The sequence below is a fragment of the Styela clava genome, chromosome 8, assembly GCF_964204865.1.
Source record: "Styela clava chromosome 8, kaStyClav1.hap1.2, whole genome shotgun sequence".
In the NCBI taxonomy this organism is placed as follows: Eukaryota; Metazoa; Chordata; class Ascidiacea; order Stolidobranchia; family Styelidae; genus Styela; species Styela clava.
In genome coordinates, this window is record NC_135257.1 from 11,811,956 (window position 1) to 11,833,455 (window position 21,500).

The following is a 21,500-nucleotide window of genomic DNA, read 5'->3' on the forward strand; positions in this document are numbered from 1 at the left end:
CAGACACTTTTCTCACTCAGACAGATTTTCAGGCGTGGCCGTAAACATTACCTCGTTTTCGCGATTTTGAACTCTATTCGTTAGTTTTCAGTTGTGTTTCGGAAATTTAAATATTAATCAGATAATTCAATGATCACTCTGTCTTCTTAGGAGTTTTAATTTAATTGCAGTAATAAAAAATTAGTGTAGATATAGCTGTGATAGACTAGGCTAAAATTCTTCACCGGTACTTTTAGAAAACAGATTGTTGTATGCGATGAATCATAATGATGGTTTGGAACACCCCATTTTACAGGCGCCAACTCGCTAAACACTCTTAAAATAAGCCCCCGAAAATTTTTCAATGGTGAAGTATAGAGGACTTGCACGGGTCACGTGACTTTGTTACTGGACGGCAATAAAACAAAAACGTCCATTTGGCTCCTGTCAGTTGCAAGTCGGATTATACGTTTCCGTTTTGTTTGGCTGTTGAAAATGGTTATTTCGTATTGTTCCGTTGGCTGTACGTATAGTATAGAGACAACGAAATGGATCTTCAGTTATATTCCACTGTTTTCAAAAGATCCGGAACGTCGTGCAATGTGGATATCATCTATTGGCAGGACTGCTTGGTGTCAAGTCCAGAAGCCATATTACTTGTGTTTCACTGTTAGCGGACAGCACTTCGTTGATGGTGAGTCATCATGTGCCGTTATCAAATTTTTAAATATTCATAAGCATCCTCATTTTAATGGAAAGCAGATGACAAACTACTGTTATTGGTAGGCCTACTTGCAGACTTGACTCGTGTAAGGTATTAATCAACAATTGCCATAAGGTATTGTTTTCCTAGTTAGCAGGTAATCTATCAGTAAGTGTGAAAAGTTGAATAGATAACTAAAGTTTAACGCCAAGGCTAATGCAAAAAATAACCAGAATTCAATTGAATTCTCCATCTAAGAATACGCTCGCCACCGCATCTCTGATCCCCCTGGGAGTTTCACAGATTCCAATCCCACGCGGGGATAGTTATGTGCGAGGGGATTGCAGCTCTCCTCCCCCTGAGGGTGGTTCACACGACCGCTGGTCAATTACGACATCCCCCACCATCAAGTATATGCTTCTAAAACAAATAACTGGCTAACTAATCCCGACATAGAATGGTAATCGTACGATGTTGCACCTTGCAATCTGTCCCCAACCGCAGATAAATTCTATCCTGAAAACTACCCACATTGGTAGGCATAGTTGCGTTTTAAATTGAAAGAAATCTTCATTAATGGTCAGAAGGTGTTGTCTGATTGTTTTGTTAGTTAGCAGGTAATTTATTACTGATCTGATACACAAACTTGGCACTGTCAAATGATGATTAGTGTTTAATTTATTTTCAGGAAAAAGGGAAGATAACCCATTATCAGCTGCTTATATGTCCCATCGATATTTGAATTTTCGCCATCCCCAGAGAGGAAGAAAATAGTTAGAAAAAGGGGGATTTTGAAGAAAGGCAAAAGGCAGGACCATTTCAACAAATTCTGTTAACTTGTATGCGTTGCAATATTAATTTGCAGTTGTTAGCATAAACATTTAATGTGTCTTTCGACTAGACCTACCACACTTTAAAAAAAAGCCGCCTACACCCCTTTTCACTAGAACCATAATACTGTAAAATATTTGATAGAAATTACCCCCGAGGCATCATATCTTCCATTTGAAAGGGCTGTGGAGGCAGATACATTTTTTACTCTAAATTATGGAATGTTACTTCCAGGTTATCTTATCCTTGCTTATAGATATCTTATAGAGCCAAGTATTTGTTTTCAGAAGCATGGACTTGGATGGTGGGGAATGGTCGTAACCGATCAGCGGTCATGTGAACCACCCTCGGTGGGAGTAGAGCTGCAATCCTCTCTGGGATTGAAACCTGTGAAACTCCCAGGGTAATCAGAGATGCGGTGGCGAGCGTATTCCTAGATGGCGAATTCAATTGAATTCTGGTTATTTTTTGCATGACCACTGGTGTTAAACTTTAGTTATCTATTCAACCTTTCACACTTAGTAATAGATTACCTGCTAATTAGGGAAACCATACCTTATAGCAATTGATTATTAATTCCTTACTGTCTTACACAAGTCAAGTCTGCAACTGCAAGTAGGCCTACTAATAACAGTAGTTTGTCATCTGCTTTCCATTGAAATGAGGGAGCTTGTGAATATTTAAAGAAATTGATAACGGCACACTATCACCACATTATCACTCACCATCAACGAAGTGCTGTCCGCAAACAGTGAAACACATGTAAGATGGCTTCTGGACTTGACACCAAGCAGTTCTGCCAATGCAATAGATGATATCCACATTGCGCGACGCTCCGGATCTTTTGAAATCAGTGGAATATAACTGAAGATCCATTTCGTTGTCTATACTATACGTAGGGCCAACGGAACAATACGAAATAACCATTTTCAACAGCCAAACAAAACGGAAACGTATAATCCGACTTGCAACTGACAGGAGCCAAATGGACGTTTTTGTTTTATTGCCGTCCAGTAACAAAGTCACGTGACCCGTGCGAGTCCTTTATAGGAAGAATTTTTCGGAGGTCGAGGAAAGGTCCCCACCTTTTCATTCAAAATCTGTACGTTTCAAACCTTTCTTGAAATTTTGTTTTGTTTTTATCAATTACTTCATCGTCTATTATGCTGATTAGGGAGTCGAAATAAACTTATACTTATAAATAAACTCATACTTTACTATATAGATCAGTTCACATCAGATGATGCTGGCCTGCATAGAGTTTATCGTGGAAAACTGATCGAAGCTGGCGATAACATGAACAGTCAAACGTCAAATGTAACGGATATTTGATGATGGATTCTATAGAAAAGGACTACTTACACAAAGCACGTGAATTTTGATTACTGAAGTTGGAACGCCAGTGCGTGGAATGCTCTTGTCACATTTTACTCCGTTTGTTGTTGTTTTTCTTTTATGGTGCTCTTATTATTGTTGTATTTTGTCCAATAGACTATTAGTTGAGTGGTTTGTAATCAAATTAATTTTATTACATATTGCGAACCGCTTGATTGTTTGTTGTATTCTACAATTCACGTTATTATCTTGTACAAATATAGCAGAAATTACAATCCATGTTAAAACTCCACATACACACCCAAGTATTTACACGCCCGATTTATCTTTCGTGTCTCTTTTTCTTTAATTTACTTCAATGTGTTGTTTGATTGAGATGGTTGTTTGCTGTTTAGGGTAAGTGGGCACGTGCACCGGCACGTCTTAAATCTTTTTTAGATTTTGCCAACTTTCCTGATTTTCCTTACAATTGTTTGTTTTTCCATGTATTGCTTTGTTGTATTGGAAAATCGAAATAAACTTACCCTTACATAAATACTTCGCGACCCACCTCGTATAGATTCGCGCCCGACTGCTTGTGAAGCACTGCTTTAGCTCACGTATCAACATACATACATTTTCCGAGGGCCTGTAGTTAGTCAGTTTGGTACAAAATAGAATCCGGATTTAAACTTTGAACCCCATTAGGAAAGAACTGACTCTGATTACTTTATGGTCCTATCACCCCCCCCCCTCCCATGAAATCATGCATTTCGAACATTTTTTCGGTGAGAAGTACCCAGAAAATATAATACGATGGGGACAAAGTCCGTGAATTCTCAATGACAAGGAAAAACGATGATTTTGAAAACAACGAACTAGTCAGAAATTTCTTCTAATTTGAAAAATTCACCTATTTAACATGTCAATGTAAATATTCTCACGATTGTACTAATTAGGACACAACTTAAAATTTATTTCCATTCAAATACCATTTAAACTAAATTAACAGAGCCAAAACAATGCTGCACCAGTTTTGAACAACTTTACCATGGGTGGGCAAATGAAAAACATCACACGATACAAAGTCTGTCAAATTGAACTTTGCTGAAATATTATAGACCATCTTGCAAACGAATTATTTTGGGAAAGTTTCATTTACACCACAAATGTAATACCAGCCCTTCTTTTCGTTAATTTCGAAAAAGTCACTAAGAAAGACGGTCGAATTTTACAGGCTAATTTTGTTAGCATCGTCGATTGTTCTCTTCCGCGTTGCGTGATTATTTGGGAAATCAACATCGGCATTATGCAAGTTTTAAATTGATAAGAGGTTACATCCAGTGGTGGGATTCAAATTTTTTGTCAGCCGGTTTCTCCACAAAAGTCATATTTTTCAGTTACCAACCAGTAACTACTGCAAAATAAACAACATACAGCAAGGTCGCAATCAAAATTATGTAACCATGTTATTTAAAAGTAGCAATGTATCTAGGGAGGTGAAAAAAGCTGTTAATATATGCTCTGGGAGATGTCAGTTGCCACTCGCCACTTTACAAAAATCACTAATGCGCATATGCATTAACTGCTATATTATCCGTTTAACCGTCACAATAATATCCGGATATCGGACAACAAAATAACGCTCGGTTAGACGGTTACCCAGTTATCCGGATAATCCAACTCTAGTGGTAAGGTGTCCCGCGGACTGCTACGCCATCGTGACACCATCGACATCTTGCTGAATAGTTAAGTTACTATTTGATGTTACGGCGGTAAACACAGAATTGAGGAAGGGAAAACGTCAAACGACAACGATCACTTAGCGAGGCGAGAAAGATCGTAGGCACATGTTACGGTACCGTAAAACCGGCTAACTTCGGATGATTTCACTATATTTTGAACAATATCTCCGCCGCATGTTGTTCAACTGAAGCCAAATTTGGAATATAATACATTGTGGCTATTCTCGTCTTGATAAAGTCGGTTCCATATCCATCAAAGCCTTTTTTCATTGAAATTATTGTCTTTATTCGTCTATTCTAAAATTATCTAACTTCGGATGGCCACTTTTCTCTTTGCGTCAACTCGTCGTGAGAGAGAAATGTCTGCGTAAGCAATGACGCGTGACAACGTCGCTGAATAGACCTTACGCCGCCACGACCTGTCTTGCGTGTTGAATACTGACGTTTGTACGTGACGTTACTACGTGACGTTACTCTTGCCGCTTCGCGAAGCTTAACTATTTATTCTTGTGTCCATTATTATAACTCGTATATATTTCACTAACTACTCCTAATTTATTGCAAAATGCTAGTTCGTTCTTTTATGATCGTTTATTTTCAATGCAAGAAAAGGATTAACAAAAAAAAAAACGGAAGAATTGAAAGTACCTAACACTGGTGTAGGTTGAAATTGAAATGCAATATTGAACAAGTAAAGAATGAACAAAAATTAGACAATTAAAAATAAACGGATGAATCGAATGAAACACTGGCAAAAGTAAAAATTGAAATCAAAAAGCAATATGGAACAAGTAAGGTATGAACAAAAATTCGACAGTTAAAAATAAACAGATGAATTGAAGGAAACGCTGGCAAAATCAAGAATTGTAATCATTTCCACATGGGTTAGACGGGTCTTTGCAACAGTTCTTGTGGAACCAATGTGTTTCGCTGCAGCTTTCGCAACCGACCCATTCATCCTCAATTTCCGTACTTCCATTTGGATCATTCCATAATCCACAAGCAGAGAAGGTTTCGTCTTGATTATCACTTTTCATATTTTCTGATTTTCTCAGAGCTCCCCGTTGATCGGCTCGGCAGAGGTTCCTGCCCGGTGTGACTTTCGATCCTCGCTTTCGTTTCACTTAATAAAGTCAAATGACAATAAACGGATAAAAACGGCAAAATAAAACTTTGCCACTTTTTTTCATTTTGCGCCTCACCTGTATGTGGTCCAACCTCCTGCTGTGTGCATGTATGTAGAGTTCTACGCTCACCTGTTAAAGATATTATTATCATCTGCCGATCGTAAACAGACATATCTAATCATTATGATCGTATAGATACAGGTTTCAGGCCTAACGTATTACCAATTGCTACGGTATCTATCGGTGTCGGAGGAAGTATGCAAAAACAAAAATCGACAAATTTCATATGCATTAAGCGTATGCATACCCATATTTTTAAATAAACAACATATGACTGAGACGATAGTGATGTTTTTAGTGACTAGGATCATGGATAAGCATAATTTTTAAATTTCACAAAACTGGGCGCCGCGATGTCTGGCGTTCAAATGTCGCAGCGAGTAACGCACGAGCTACGCAAAGTGACGTCGGCTACGAAGAGAGAGAACGGGATTTGCGTCGTTGACGTCACGCTGTACGTAATCATCAAAACGTCGATATTTTGATGTAATTTTTAAATCAAAATAATCGATTTCACTCGAATCTCGTACGACACCTTGTGATCACTGTATTTTTTTGTATACATTGTGTACGCTCTCTAGCGCTTGGCGGTGATTTGACGAAGGTAGCGTCTGTAGAAGTCACGATTTGAGCCGCTCGAAAAAACGGTGTCATTTTTTTGGTAAAATATGATTTTTTGAATGATAAAAAATCAAATCGAGCGATTGGAGGCTACGGCAGATTCAGATATGTAAGGCCTTACTATAGAAACCGACAGAAGCGCAATACGACGAAATTTAGTTGAGATATGAATGATTGAAAATTTCATCCGAAGTTACAAGGCATCCGAAGTTAGCCGGTTTTACGGTACGTAACGGTATGTGTGTACACTGTACGATTTAGTCTTTCTGTCCTTGCTGTAAGGCTGCGGTTGGTCAGTTATGTTAGTACTAAAGTACCCCAACTTTTACCGTATTTTTAAGTAAATCATGCTCCATTTCAGCACCTAGTATTTGCATAGACTATCATGAATGTTTTATATAGAAGAGTATTAAATTCCTGTAGAAGGAGATTACTTAGTCCACCACAGGATTACTTGATTAATACTGAAAAATTCCACAAAGTCGGAAACTTAAAACTTCAACTACCTTTTTATCAACAACATGCTTGTTATTCTCGATTACCTGTCAATACAGTTTTCCTCTTTGTTCCACAACAAGAAGCTTGGATAATAGAAAGAATGGGAAAATTTCTGAAAATCTTACAGCCGGTGAGTTCCATAATGATGGCAAAGAAATTCACTACTTCACAGAATATATCCCATTTTGTATAACAGTAGACAATAAAAAGGAAGCAATCACCATTGAGTTTCTATGGTCTGATGGTAGCACTAGTATTTACCTTTTACTAGTTTATACTAAGATACATAATATTCATGAAAATTATGGATGGCTGAATCAAGCCAAATATCTGAATATTGTCTTGTCCAAAATTGTTTGAGAAGGACTAATCAATAAATATTTTGTAAGGATTCAAGACGTGGGAACTTGGCAATTATCATTATTTTATTGAAAAAACATCCATTTAGGTTATTTAAAATGTGAATTAATTGCAGTGATTATAGGAATTTTTATTTCTTAGAATATAGGGTTTTCAAATCTGAGTTGATTTTAAATGTTGCATTGAATTCATATTTTTATACAGGGTTTGAACATATTAATTCCTGTATTAGACAGAGTTAAATATGTTCAAATTTTAAAAGAACAAGCAATCAAAATTCCGGAACAAAGTGCTGTCACTAAAGGTATATAGTTTTTCATATTTCAATATATGTTTTAACTTGATTTTGTGTATATATCTTTTGGGAAGTGTTTTATAATCTGCTCTGCATCAGTTTTAATTTAAATATATTTCATCATACTTTGTTTCTATTACAGATAATGTTGGGCTGCACATTGATGGAGTGCTTTATGTGAAGGTTGTTGATCCGTATAAATCTAGCTATGGTGTGGAAGACCCAGAATATGCAGTAACACAACTTGCACAAACAACAATGCGATCAGAAATAGGTGCGATATTTTCAAAGCTTCTGGCTAAAAAAATTGAAATCGGCCCAGTGTGTGATTGTAGGTTGTCTAAATAAGTAAAATGGAGCAAAAATAAATTAATGATGTTTTAAAATGATGGTTTATAAATATTCAGATAATGGTATAGAGATTTGTGGATATTTTTGGTTAAAAGTTTTGTAACACCATATGGCCATGTTAAGAAAAAGAAAAATACTTGATATTGAAGTACTGTGAATCAGTATCACATGATAGAGATAAGGAAATCTGAGTTACTTTACTTCTTTGTTAAAATATTCCAGGTAAATTATCATTAGATGGAATATTTCGAGAAAGAGAAATATTAAATACCAATATTGTCATGGCGATTAACAATGCTTCAAAGGATGCATGGGGAATTCAATGTTTACGATATGAAATTAGAGATATACAAGTAAGTGGAGTCAATTTTCTACACTATTAATTAAAAAATGCAGAAAATGGAAGCAAATCATTTGGCATGTGTGAGATAAAGTTGCAAGTTCATCGAAAGTTTTATTTAAGTTCTACTTTCCACAACACCCACAGGTCCCAAAAAGAGTGCAGGAAGCAATGCAGACGCAGGTCGAAGCAGAAAGAAAGAAAAGAGCTGCAGTACTTGAATCTGAAGGGAAAAAAGAGGCTGATATTAATGTTGCACAGGGGAAGCGACAAGCACAAATCCTATCATCAGAAGCTTTTAAAATCGAGCAGATCAATAAAGCTGAAGGTTAAATAAGTCTATAATTGTGAATAATATGTGCACAACTTTTCTAAAACCAATTCAAATTATCTTTATTATATTGGAACTGAAATAGTAACAAATCGAAATGTGAATATATAAGCGAATGCCGAAAAAAGTTCATACTTTTTTGCAGGAAAAAAAATATTTCATAAAATGTTGAATGAATCGAATTTCCTTATCTGCTTTAATTTGCATATGTTTGTTCCAGGTGAAGCCAAAGCCATTATTGCGAAAGCTGAAGCCAGAGCTAGCTCTATTTTGATGGTTGCCGAATCTTTAGCAAATGAAGTGAGTACATTTTTTAAGAAGGCCTTTTAACCTTAATATTGCTTTTCAGGTTATAAATAGTGATTTATTGCTAGCGAGTATACTGCCCCATAAACATTAGCTCTTTTATGATTGATGACTTTTATAATATCTGGGCCATATTTGATTGATCCATATTCCTCAGAATGTCTTGAACAATACTGGAACCCATTTTACTTCCCCAGTTGATTGCTTCCCAATACTGCTACTTTATATATAAGTTCGTATAGTGAATATTTTGTGTTAATGCCTAGCATGGATCAAGTGCTGCTGGACTCACTATAGCAGAGCAATATGTAAATGCATTCGGCAACCTTGCAAAGGAAGGGAACACAATATTACTGCCATCGAATACAGGCGACGTATCAAGTATGGTCACCCAGGTAACAAAAATTCAATATTGTGTAATTAAAAAATATGGGATACTAAAAACTACTACTAAAATACCACATTTTGTCATGGTGGTAATTCAATGTTATGTGGAGTGACTGATTCAATATTGCTTCTCTTTTCGAATCTCACATTAAATATATTTGCAGGCAATGGCTATTTACAAAAATATGCAGTCTGTTCCTAATATAAAACTGAACACCAAGGGACTTCTACAAGATGGTGAAATTCATAATGATGACAAAGTAGTGCAAAATTCAACTACAGACGACAAATGATCCATTGACTTTGATTGATCAAAATTCAACGAAGTTCTGTGGAAACGATTTTGGAGGCATTGTCATTCTTCAATGGATTTAAAGAAAAGTTGCTTCTCTCTAGATACAAACGTGTTTGTATGTACATGCCCGATATGGAGAATAGTTCTCAGGGTATGAATCTGCATACTCGGTACTTGCTAGTTGTATTGAAATCAATTTACCTTGATTGCGTATATAATTTTTTTTCGCATAATCTTCCTGGTTCTTTGGTTTTCTTTAGTAAGTGTAGACAATGTAAAAGAGGATATTAGCCTATCCCGTTTCACATTCTTGACATTTGAAAATTTTGCCATGAACACGGGACTAATTAAATTATTCTTCACAATCCTCCGCCGACAAATAAAACTACCCGCAAGTTTTGTCTGGAGTGTAAAATATGTAGAGATCATAATATCGCAATTAAAAATCGGGCAATACTTCGAAGCAATTTGACATGAGAAAATACACATAAATTTACCGCAATTTTTAACACAATAGTGAAGACTTAACAAAAGATGCTTCCAACCAAGGTTTAAAACAAGAGACATGATAAGACCATCTCCAATCGAGATTTAGGCGTGTGAGCATTGTGATAAGAGAGATTTTAATTCCACGAACAATGAAAGACAAGAAGTATAGACATAGTATCCAATTTACACATTGTTTTGTGCAGGTTAGTATGCAGCAGTATGCTCTTCTTAAAAGAAATTCCTCTGTATCTGAATGTACAAGACCGTCGAAAGTTATCGGGGCTGCAGACCACACTTACACTGTACCTGTAATCAAACTGTCCGAATCAGTTGCTACACAATGTAGCGTACGGACAGTCTGTGAAATAATTATCCAAGTTCAGAATATCTTCCAACATGGTCTGACGTCAAGCCTCCTCCCAACACTCACACAATTTCACTTCATTCATCAATTAAAATTCTCAACACAACCAAACAAAACGACAAGCACCATGCAAGAAAACTAAAAATACTCTGAACAGCACCGACGACAGCCAATGCCCTGAGGGAACAGGCTGACAAAAAATTTGAATCCCACCACTGGGCCTACGTCCTATGGTACCCGAACACGCCACTATTGTTAATGGTATTTGCGCGTCTGGTGCATATTTATAAAGAAGGATTCAGTCGCAGGGTGATTCTGTGTTCTAGAGTGAAAATATATCGATGCTCTGATTTATGAAATATGATATGCCCTTCATAAAAAGCAATCTCTCTATTTGCATAAAATGTTTTCGAGCAATTAGCTGATTCCAATGGTACCGTACCGATATTCTTTATTCGTGCAATATCAGTATGTTTAGAGGTGGTATTATTACCTAGAACAGCGTTTCCCAAACTGTGTTCCGCGAGCATCTTCCCAGTGTTCCGTGGAAAGAGACTAAAATTACGACTAAATTGGTCGCCATGGCTATCTCGTGATCGTGAAGTTGTCGCACAACTGGCGACCGTTCAATATCGCGTCACGGTCGGCCTAAAGCGGACAAAGGCAAAAGTTCACCTCTTCTTTCTCAAGCTCTGCCTGGTTTTACATGGGAATGCTGAAAAAATCACTCATGTTCGCTAAACTCGATTCAGCAGATAAACAAACTCCAGCTCGCAAAATTGCACAAAGTACTTCTAACTCCATTATTAGGTAACATTAGAGGCAAACACTACGTAATAGAAAGTAAACGACAAAGAAAGGTGAAATGAATTTATTGATTCAGATACACAGCATTTAAAATAAGGAGCAATAAACATTTAAATGCAATATGCAAAATATTCGCTGATTATTTGGTTTCTGCGAGGCTAACTACTTATCCTTCTTCTATGCATTTGTGCCGGTGGATCCGTATGCATATATTGCAAGGATGCTGTAGCAAGAGTAGAGATAACAATCCTAAGTGATTCAAGAGTCTCGCTATGCTCATTGTGCACACTAGCACAAATATATTTCTGTAACGTTTCGTCTGACCAAGGTCAGACTTCTTCAGACATACATACACAAATATTCAATCATATTTTAGTTATGTTGAATCAATGACATTAAACAATGTTTAATGTCATTGGTTGAATGCACTTTTGTTAGTTTTCGCGGCGCATTTGGCAACTCGCCGCGGCGCACTAGTACTGTAGTAGCGCACCTTTTGGGACCGCTGCATTAGGCTACATCATTTTTCTTTATCAATTTTACCCTTTCATTTTTAGTGTTCCGCGAGGCGAGATAAAAAGCGTAAGTGTTCCGTGGCCAAAAAAGTTTGGGAAACGCTGAGCTATAAAAACGATAATGGACCTTTCTTTGACCTTTGACCCCCAAAATATTCCTCCTAAACTTTACCATTGCAAAATTTCCGGGGATATTTAAAGAGTGCTTTTGCGAGTTAACGCCTTCAAGAGTTCAAAAGAGCGAAACAAGGTAATGTTTACGACCCCGCTTGAAAAGTGTAGACAAAATCCAAATTTTACAAGAGAACTTGATATTTTATATAATAGCTTCTGATTAGTTTTGCATAGTGATCCTTAGTATTGAAACTAATATAAAAAAAAAAAAAAAAAAAATAATCTGTCTTAGTGAGAAAAGTGTGTAAACGGATGTCAAAAGGGAGCATTGTTACGTCACTTTTTGCACCATGTCACGGAGTAAACAAAGAAGTCGATGCTCGGAGAAAGGCCCATAGACACCAAAATCTTGCCAAAACTGAACACAGTCACACCCTTACGTCACAGTCATTCGTCGATGTGACCAATGACATATAACAACATGATGCGCAACTCCGGCATTTTTGTCCGAAGATCGTATTCGATAGCACGCTCCAATGCACATACTTGACGAGACGAAAACGAGCGGATGTGTGCTGCTTTCAAGGCGTAGCACGAATGGTGTTCGTGCCTGCTTTGACAGTTGTTGTCGATTTTAATGATATTTTTGAAATTTGGGGTAAAAAGAAATCGGTAAAAGGTAAGGTGAATACTATTGTTGTATATCACACCCGGGCATCGCACCGTTAAGTACATGTGGGAAAGCCAGCCTTTGTCAAATACTACGAAGTTATTAATTCAGTACGGTACGTAGTTGCCCATTTGCCGAAATTACATATTTACTTACTCCTTCTGGTTTCAAATAGTTCATGCACCTCCAGTTAGATTTTTTTAATCAGTGAGGATATATACTCATTGTTGATTGCTGCTCATTGTAACATACTATTACGCATTCACTTTTATTTGCGTATTGAATCAAAGTGTTAACAAGTTCACCTAACATTTCACTCATACCGGTCTATATTGTATAGTCTGATTTCTCAAGTATTTGGAGCCACGAATGCTTGTAATTTTCTGACTAAACCCTTTTATTAGTTGGTTTATTTTCCAAAATTCAGTAAAATATTTTTTAAATAAAACATGAGATATTGGATTTATTAGCTTTTCCATTCTGAATCATATAGACTGCTTTATTTATTCTTAACCAAAATTAATAAATCTCCTATCTTTCTTCAGATGTGAAAGTTGTGGACAAACCTGTCTAAGCATTGTGAGACTCTTGCAGCACAAGAGGCAATAGCAGAAATAGTAAGTATATCAATCAAGAAATTAAGCCGACATAAAGCAAAACTTTCAACTATTCGTCTAATCTCAATTTCCTATTATTTATTCACAGGACAACTATAGCAGACGGGGAGATATCAGAAGTCTGGCGACATATCAGTGACAGTGTGATTCCAAGAAATATAATGCAATTGAAAATAGAAAATTGCAATAGAAAAACTATAGCAACTAACCCCCAAATGTACCCCATTTCATGTTGAAATCATCATGACAAAGTTAATTTTTCCCAAAATTCGAACAAAGACTTTCGTAGGAATCAAATTACACCAGTTTAAGAAACATAACATGTTCCACCCAGTCATTATCAAATTAAAATTTATATTCTCAAGACCTTTGGCACTGATTGAAATAATTATATCTAAGTTCCCATCCGTACGATGTACATAATTACCCTTATGGAGATAACAGGAGTTTCTGATTATAACGTAAATCACGAGCTCACGTTTACAGCATTTAATTGGATTTATGATCAACGTATAAATACGACTCCGATATCTTTCGATAGGGAGAGAAGACGATGTAAACCATTCTAAGCTAGTCTGGATAAATGTTATAAGATTTATATTCTGTGTGTTGTGGAAATTTACGAATGAAAACATATAGAGATTTTTAACGCATCTTCATTCACGTGGGCGTTGAAGCTGAAGGGTGAACGGGTGACTTGCAAGTTCTGAGACAATCTACGAAATAGCAATATACGGTAACATACATACATTTACCAATCATATATGCTAAAAAACAACCTATGGAGGCATGCAAAGACATTTGACCCTCCGGTAGAGTTGTGTATGGCCCCCACATCCTGCAGGGCTTGAGGAAAATAACTAAAAATTCCAAAGCGTAAGATTGCATAAGCGGTCTTATTTGTGAAAAGGCACAAAACACGCCAGACATACTTAAAACAGCTTTGAAAATGAGGATTACGGGTACCTCACTGCACCTGTGTTATATTTGGTTCATCAACTTTTGGTAGTACTATAGAAGAAATTCCGGAAGGGGTATAATCATCATTCATGATAAAATACTATCATATATTTTTTGAACAACTTCAATCTAGACCAGGGATCTCAAACTCGCGGCCCCAGAGAACTTCCAGTGCGGCCCTCGAACGCTTAACAATAATTGTAATAGTATTTTGGAAGTTTTTTTTTTATCTAAATGTAATAGATTTTTCAAACCTTCTAAAGTGAAATTGATTATTCACACAGAAAACAATTTACTGAAAGTAGTTTTGGAATATTAATTTTTTTTGTCCACATTTTGACCCAATTAAGAATACACATCAAGCTAGCAAAAGAATACTTGAATAAAACACTTGAGTAATTAAATTAAACGCAAAGTACACGAAGAAGGTGGCATTTTCGAAGAAAATGGGAGTTGTAACATTTCTGCTCTTCACAAAATTCTGAAGCACATTGTTTAATTTGTCATATTTCCATCAATACAATCAAAAAACACAATAAGCTCAGCAGTCAATATGACAAATTCGAAGACCAACTTCGAACAGAAAATTTCCATGTGTTTGTATATTAACCCTGCTAAAACGCTTAAAAACAGTGAAAAACCTTCAAAAAACACCAATAACCCTGCTAAAACGCTTAATATAATTATACAACGACTTAGTTACTAAAAATCAATATCAATAATAATTCAAGCAATCCTATGCCACGCAAGGTAGTGCGAAATGTCTTGTCGAAAAAATCATTTCAGACTGGCCTTAGTATGCTGGTGACACAAAAAAGATGCCAAACGCCAGGACGAATGTAATTATTAAAACATTGAGTTTATACTGTAGTATTTTTGTTAATTTTAGGTTCATATATTTAGATTAGGTTATTTTTAGTGTATGTATTATTCTTTCCTTATTCAAAGCTTGTTCAAAAATGATTTTGATGGTTGTACATAGAATTTTACGATTTTTTATAATAAATACTGTAACTTGCAAATGTTGCAATAATAGTGGAATGCAAATATTAATATGTAATTGCATTTGAAATTGAAGGAAATAATAAAACTTAATCCAACTGTTTAGTTGCATCACAATATATGAGCTATGTTCTATGAACATTTGTTCTTTTCTTTGTCTTGAACTTTCCATACTCCACAGCCCCTATTATTTTTTTTTAATTTTAATTACCATGTGATGGTCATACATATCTTTAACTTGTATTTTCTGTCATGATGTATTATCTCAATGTGCCAAACTATTAATTTGTGTGCATATTTTGCTTCCAGATGACATAAATGTATTGTCATGTTTATTACCTCAGCTTGGAGTATTGACAAGAAAAAGGTGCCAGTAAATTAGGTAAAAAAATTTTCAACTCATTGTTATAATCAGAATTCACAATCAATAGGAATTATAAACAGCCAACAATCAGTGAGAATTATATGCGAAATCCCTCAGAATAAATTTGTCTAAAATCGGAGGAAGGCAAAAAATATAGGTAGTTTCCATTCACACAAGCATTTCAAGAAGACTTGCTCGAGCCAAACTAAATGAGCATCGTCAGGTGATCGGTAAGGCTGCAAGTTGAATTCAGCCCTGCAACCTCCTGCATAGAAGATAATATTAATTAGTGGGCTATGAGCTAAATTCCTAAATTTAAACAAACCTATCTACGATGCATTATGTACCAGCAATGTTACCTACGATTAACTGAATATGTAATATGTCTAATAAATTCACATACAAAAGCAAGTTCGATAGGTGCAAACTTTGTGTTATGGAATTGTATCGCAGCACAGTTTTGTATGACACCCTCTTTAAATGAAATTTCAATGATTAAGCGCAAACATTAAAATTACTAACTTTGAACTTTGTCATTATCTGCAAAATGTTCCACACAAATCTTTCCGCTATCGCGTTTGTAATCTTCTCTGATAAAAAAAAAACGTCTATGATGTCCAGAATTGCTCTTTACAGCTTGCCTGTTATTCCAGCTTTCCAAGTAAGCAAAACTTCTTAGATATAGAGATTATTTTGTTTCGTTACAGGCGCAAAAAGGCAGGTACTACACGTAAAAAAGACGCCGAGTAGCAAAAGCGAGCGGAAAACGGACGCGAAAGGCGACGAGAAATATGTGCATTGGAGCGTATCATGAAATACAATGTTTTGCCTGTAGTCTTATGGAGTGACGTCAGAGTTGCCTATCATGTTGTTTAATGTCATTGATGTGACGTAGCAACAGATTTGATTGACACTTGCTCCATTGAGGTCTTTGTTCCAATCGCAGAATCGGGTCAGAAATAAGTTCAGGAGTAGACTTAATTTTATTTCTGTTTCATAAATCGATAAATGGAAGAATGGCGATTTTAGTGGTTTGACGAGAGTTATGAGTTTGAGTTTACGGTAAGTGTTACGGTACAAAACGAATTAGACAGTGGAGGAAGAGGATTTTCATGGAAATAGTTAACTTAACGTACGTACCGGTACCTACCGGTATTTCTGTATTTGTTTCATATGCATACCGGTATACTTGAGACGCTTTCAGACATTAACGTTAAAATGCTTTAAACAATCAGTTAGTTATTTTTGATATTCTGCCCAAAACACATAAAAATTTCGGCGCATGTTCACTAAACGCCATAATACAGTACCGTAATAAGTAAGGTCTACTTCTAGTAGGCCTACTTCATTTTTGCATATAGTATTCTTAACCCCCACCTGACTACGTCATCCATATATTACCTCAGTACGACGTCACAATTACGTCATAGAGCTTGCCAAATAAAAGCTATAATCGCCCGAAATGGCATCTCCGCTGACGATAACGAACTCGCTAACACTTCGATCGCTCTCATACAGTCATATCTGCATATAGCAGTACAGCAGTATGGGGACCGTTACGACGAGAAAACGAGAGAAATAATTTGATTGATTCCGGGTGATCGTGTGCGCGTTTTGGACGACCATCCGTATATTTTGGCGGGCTTTATTATGTCACTATGTCGTTGTAGTGACATAAATTTTGGATGTCGTAGTCAGGTGGGGGTTAGGAATAATGTATGAAAAAATTGTTTTGCCATGCCCACTAGAAGTTATTGGGGTACAAAACTACACAAGACCCTGACATCTGTACATGGCCTAAAATGAGGTTAAAACGTTGAACAGCTGCAGTGTACCGAGGTATCTTTTTGTGTTATATCATCAGAATCATTAATCACTTCAAAGCTAAAATACAGAAATACAAGACTGGGACTAATAAAACGGAGTCAGGGAGTCACAAAAAGTATTTTGTTTTATCAGTTTAATTTTTTCATTACTAAATTAGACATAAGACCCGAATTCTTATAAGATTGAGAACAACCTAATTTTAGCAAAATTTCTAACCATGAAGATCCATGGACGTGTGCTCATCATGCTAAATGATAAGGCTAAGACCCATAATAATAAGACATAAGACCCAAATAAAAAATATAGCCTAGGAAAGTTAAGCTCGACCTAATTTTAGCACAATTTCTAACCATAAAGATCTATGGACGTGTGCTCATCATCCACCCACAGACTCAGCAGCCAAGGGTGTAATAAATGAATTAGGCACTAGACAAGATAAGGATGTGTTTTCATCGCTTCATTGGCCTATTTTTAGCCCAGGCATGAACTATTTTATAGTTCTACAAAGTCACTAAACAGTAAGAGGTAATTTACATTATTACTTATCGGTTTTAATCGGTAAGTATGTTGATAGGTATTTGTCTGTATGTTAGATGCACACGATATCTCACGAAAGTGAGATTGAATCTGCTACAGATTTTGCATGTGCATTCATCATATGTCGGACCAGAAGCCTATTGATTTTGGATGAATTATGTCGTATAATTAGCGAGTTATTAATTAATTAGTGATGGGACACAAGGTGTCACTATGGAGTAAGAGCGCTGTTTTGGGGATCCCCTAACTTTCGATCGATAAATCTTCGGTCTCTGCCGATATTCTCGTTTTTGTATTACTTTGTTTGTTTGTATTCTCCAGGGCTGGGGAGCTGGTTTGAAACCACAGTCTGACAGTAGCTCCAACATCCGTTATTTCTTTACTTCTGAGCTCGACTCCGGCTCTATAGCCAATAAAGTTTTTTGGTATGACCACTACCAAACATAAACCCAAATGTAGTTTAATGGAGGCGGGACTTAAAACTATAATATGGTGGTTTCAAAATTTAAATATAAATATATTTCACTAGGAAACTTTCAAATGGGTGTAGATTTTAATAGTTATATGAAGCATTAGAAAATGATACATATGAAAAAATTAATAGATAGTTAGGGCTTGTGTTGCTAAAAACTTCCGCTCTATCTAATATGGTAAGCTTGGATCCAACTCCCAACAAAAGTTACGACCTTGGCTCCCCAGCCCTGTAACCTTAATAATCCCAGATTCTTCAGTCTCATACACTCAATATGATCGATTTCTACTAATACAGGGAACACATAAATCAATAAAATACAATCACTATTTTACTATCTATCAACCATGGATGATCTTGAATATGATAGTGAAGATGAAGTAGAGGATGAAGATTCTGATTGGGATGAGTATCAATATGATGAGGGAGTAGAAGATGACCACCGCAATAAAAACTCTGATGGATTAATTCCATTTTCCACTGATGGGAACATTAATGATGGATTTGCATATGACAGTCTTACCCCGGATGGTGTCGTGGATTTAATGAATGTCACTGTACACGAAGTGGCTGAGATTATACCTATGGATAAAACTGTACTTAGAATATTACTCGCACATTTTAAGTGGGACAAAGAAAGACTTTTTGAGAAGTATTATGGATGTGAAGGAAATGATCAGAAATTTTTTGACGATGCTCATGTCGTTAATCCGTTCTCCTCACACCATCGAAATGCTTCTAGTCAGTCCGGTTCAAATGGCGATATGACTTGTGAAATTTGCTGTTTACCTTTTTCTAATGATTTTATGACTGGTTTAGCATGTCATCATAAGTTCTGTAAAGGCTGCTGGACAGAGTATCTTCGCACAAAGATTATGGATCAAGGAATGTCACAGACTATAAGTTGTCCTTCATATGGTTGTGACATTGTTGTCAATGATGAAATTGTTATGAACTTAATCAGCAGCAAGAAAGTTAGATTGAAATATCTCCATTTGATATCTAACACATTTGTTGAATGCAATTCCTTGCTGAGGTGGTGCCCAGCTCCAAATTGTCTCAATGTTGTTCGAGTTAAATTTTCTGATGCAAGGCCAGTAAAATGTCAATGCGGTAAAGAATTTTGTTTTAAATGTGGAGAGTCATGGCACGATCCGGTACTATGTATGTACTTGAAAAGATGGATCAAAAAATGTGATGATGACAGTGAAACATACAATTGGATAGCTGCCAACACAAAAGAATGCCCAGCATGTTTTGCAACCATTGAAAAAGATGGTGGTTGTAATCATATGGTGTGTCGAAGTGTCAGCTGCAAACATGAGTTCTGTTGGGTCTGTCTGGGACCATGGGAGCCGCATGGTTCTTCTTGGTACAATTGTAATAGATTCAAGGAAGAAGATGCTAAAAAGGCTCAAGATTGTCAAGAGAAATCACGTCAGGCTCTACAACGGTACTTGTTTTATTGCAACAGATATATGAACCATCTGCAGAGTTTGCGTTTTGAACACAAGCTTTATGCGCAAGTGAAAGTCAAAATGGAAGAAATGCAAAAGCATGGAATGTCCTGGATTGAAGTGCAGTTTCTAAAGCATGCTGTTGATGTGCTCTGCCAGTGTCGTCAAATGCTAATGTACACTTATGTTTTTGCTTTTTTTCTCAACAAAAATAACCAATCCATTATATTTGAAGACAACCAAGCAGATTTGGAGAAGGCAACAGAAGTTCTCAGTGAATATCTAGAACGAGACATAACCACTGATGCTGTGCAGGACATTAAGCAAAAAGTACAAGACAAATACAGATACTGTGCTAATAGACGGAAGCTGCTCCTCTCCCATATTTATGAAGGATATGAAAGTGATCTGTGGGATTTTAATGACAAAGTATAAACTGTTTTGTTATCATATTATGCTGATGAATACTTTATATGCACATTGTTTTTGCCTTTTTCACATAACTAGAAATGTGTCATACCTAACTGGGTGACTCAAAAATATTGCTATATAAGACAGCCCATAAAATCCCCAAAGCATACAAATTCATTAATATGCACATCATGACAGTTTATTGTAATATGCGAATAAAAATCAGTTTGTATCTGCCTATATGGATGGCTATATGAGATTTTTGGCAAATTGTTAAAACGTGAACAATTATAAAATAATCTTGAAGCAAGCAAATTTTTTAAGCTACAACGTATAAAATGCTCATTCACAAACATAATATCTACCTTACTTCTTTTTATAAATGCTTCTCATACGGTCTACCTACAGTTTGGTAGCGGCCAACAATGCGATGGGCTGTGAGGATGATCGTATTTAAATAAATCATTAGTCTAGAATCTATAGTTTTCTGATACTATTTATTTCAATTTCAACGTGTTACATGTTTTAGAACTATCTAATCTGCCTCAAAAAGGTTGAATATGGTGGATATTCTGTTTGTTGTTCAGCTTTTAACTCCATTTAAAACAAGCGATGGCTGGCAAATTCTCAGTTCCTATACACAATATATTATAGACCAGGGATGGTGAACCTACTTTGTTGATTGGGTCATACATTATTTTTTTTTACAAATAAAAAGAATGTCAGCCATGCATTTACATTGTTTTAAACTATAATTATAATATTACCAGAAGGTTACGCTACTGCTTTCCAAGCTTAGTTTGTAAATTTGTAGGAATACGATAATGGATACCCTGAAAATCTTCTTTTGGCCCCGTTAATGGACCTACGATAGAATACCACTGTCTTAAACAGAACGACTTGCCACGAATAGATTCAACCCTGTGGGAGTTTCGGTTAATCGTATTGTTATGATGTCATAACAGCATTATTGCCTGCAGCATACTAATATACCGGAACTACTATAATAATTTATAATTCAGGATGAAATTAATTATTACAAAATTTTTATCATATAACTGTTAGTACCTTCTTTGCAACACTGAATTTTGACGGGTTGCTGAAAAATATTGCGGGTCAATTTGTGACCCATGGGCCAGTTGTTCGCCATCCCTACTATAGAGACTAACTTGATCTGTTTTGTGATCGTTACTTGAGCTGTTTTTTTATAACTGTAATTGAATGAAATCACCCTCTTGTTGGATATTTGTTGGTATTTATTTGAAGAAGATTGACTGTTAATCTCATTCTGTATTCTTGTTATTATTATAACTTATCGCACTATGATTTATACTGATGTTTCATTCAAGCT

The 21,500-nt window shown here is 36.1% G+C and overlaps 3 protein-coding genes across 3 annotated transcripts; 2 read left to right on the plus strand and 1 right to left on the minus strand.

The window, feature by feature from the left end:
- Nucleotides 1-4,684: 4,684 nt before the first annotated feature.
- LOC144425789 (uncharacterized) lies at nt 4,685-6,049 on the minus strand. Its single transcript, XM_078115435.1, has 2 exons — nt 5,775-6,049; nt 4,685-5,695 (listed from the first exon to the last, which is right to left on the minus strand). The coding sequence occupies exons 1-2, from the start codon at nt 5,869-5,871 to the stop codon at nt 5,430-5,432; spliced, it is 363 nt and encodes a 120-aa protein (XP_077971561.1). The 5' UTR covers nt 5,872-6,049; the 3' UTR covers nt 4,685-5,429.
- A 664-nt stretch (nt 6,050-6,713) lies between these two features.
- LOC120346618 (stomatin-like protein stl-1) lies at nt 6,714-9,942 on the plus strand. The gene is made up of 8 exons (XM_039416380.2): nt 6,714-7,008; nt 7,443-7,542; nt 7,676-7,807; nt 8,107-8,237; nt 8,372-8,552; nt 8,776-8,855; nt 9,128-9,256; nt 9,413-9,942. The coding sequence occupies exons 1-8, from the start codon at nt 6,766-6,768 to the stop codon at nt 9,539-9,541; spliced, it is 1,125 nt and encodes a 374-aa protein (XP_039272314.1). The 5' UTR covers nt 6,714-6,765; the 3' UTR covers nt 9,542-9,942.
- An 8,602-nt stretch (nt 9,943-18,544) lies between these two features.
- Nucleotides 18,545-20,827, plus strand: LOC120345766 (E3 ubiquitin-protein ligase arih1-like). The gene has a single exon (XM_039415310.2). The coding sequence runs from the start codon at nt 18,629-18,631 to the stop codon at nt 20,171-20,173; it is 1,545 nt and encodes a 514-aa protein (XP_039271244.2). The 5' UTR covers nt 18,545-18,628; the 3' UTR covers nt 20,174-20,827.
- Nucleotides 20,828-21,500: the final 673 nt, after the last annotated feature.

Coding starts and splice junctions, on each gene's coding strand:
- LOC120346618 (XM_039416380.2), top strand. CDS start 6,766: ATGAATGTTTTATATAGAAGAGTATTAAATTCCTGTAGAAGGAGATTA. Junction 7,009..7,442: donor TTCTGAAAATCTTACAGCCG/GTGAGTTCCATA, acceptor ATTTTTATACAG/GGTTTGAACATATTAATTCC. Junction 7,808..8,106: donor AACAATGCGATCAGAAATAG/GTGCGATATTTT, acceptor AAAATATTCCAG/GTAAATTATCATTAGATGGA.
- LOC120345766 (XM_039415310.2), top strand. CDS start 18,629: ATGGATGATCTTGAATATGATAGTGAAGATGAAGTAGAGGATGAAGAT.
- LOC144425789 (XM_078115435.1), bottom strand. CDS start 5,871: ATGTCTGTTTACGATCGGCAGATGATAATAATATCTTTAACAGGTGAG. Junction 5,696..5,774: donor GGAGGTTGGACCACATACAG/GTGAGGCGCAAA, acceptor GACTTTATTAAG/TGAAACGAAAGCGAGGATCG.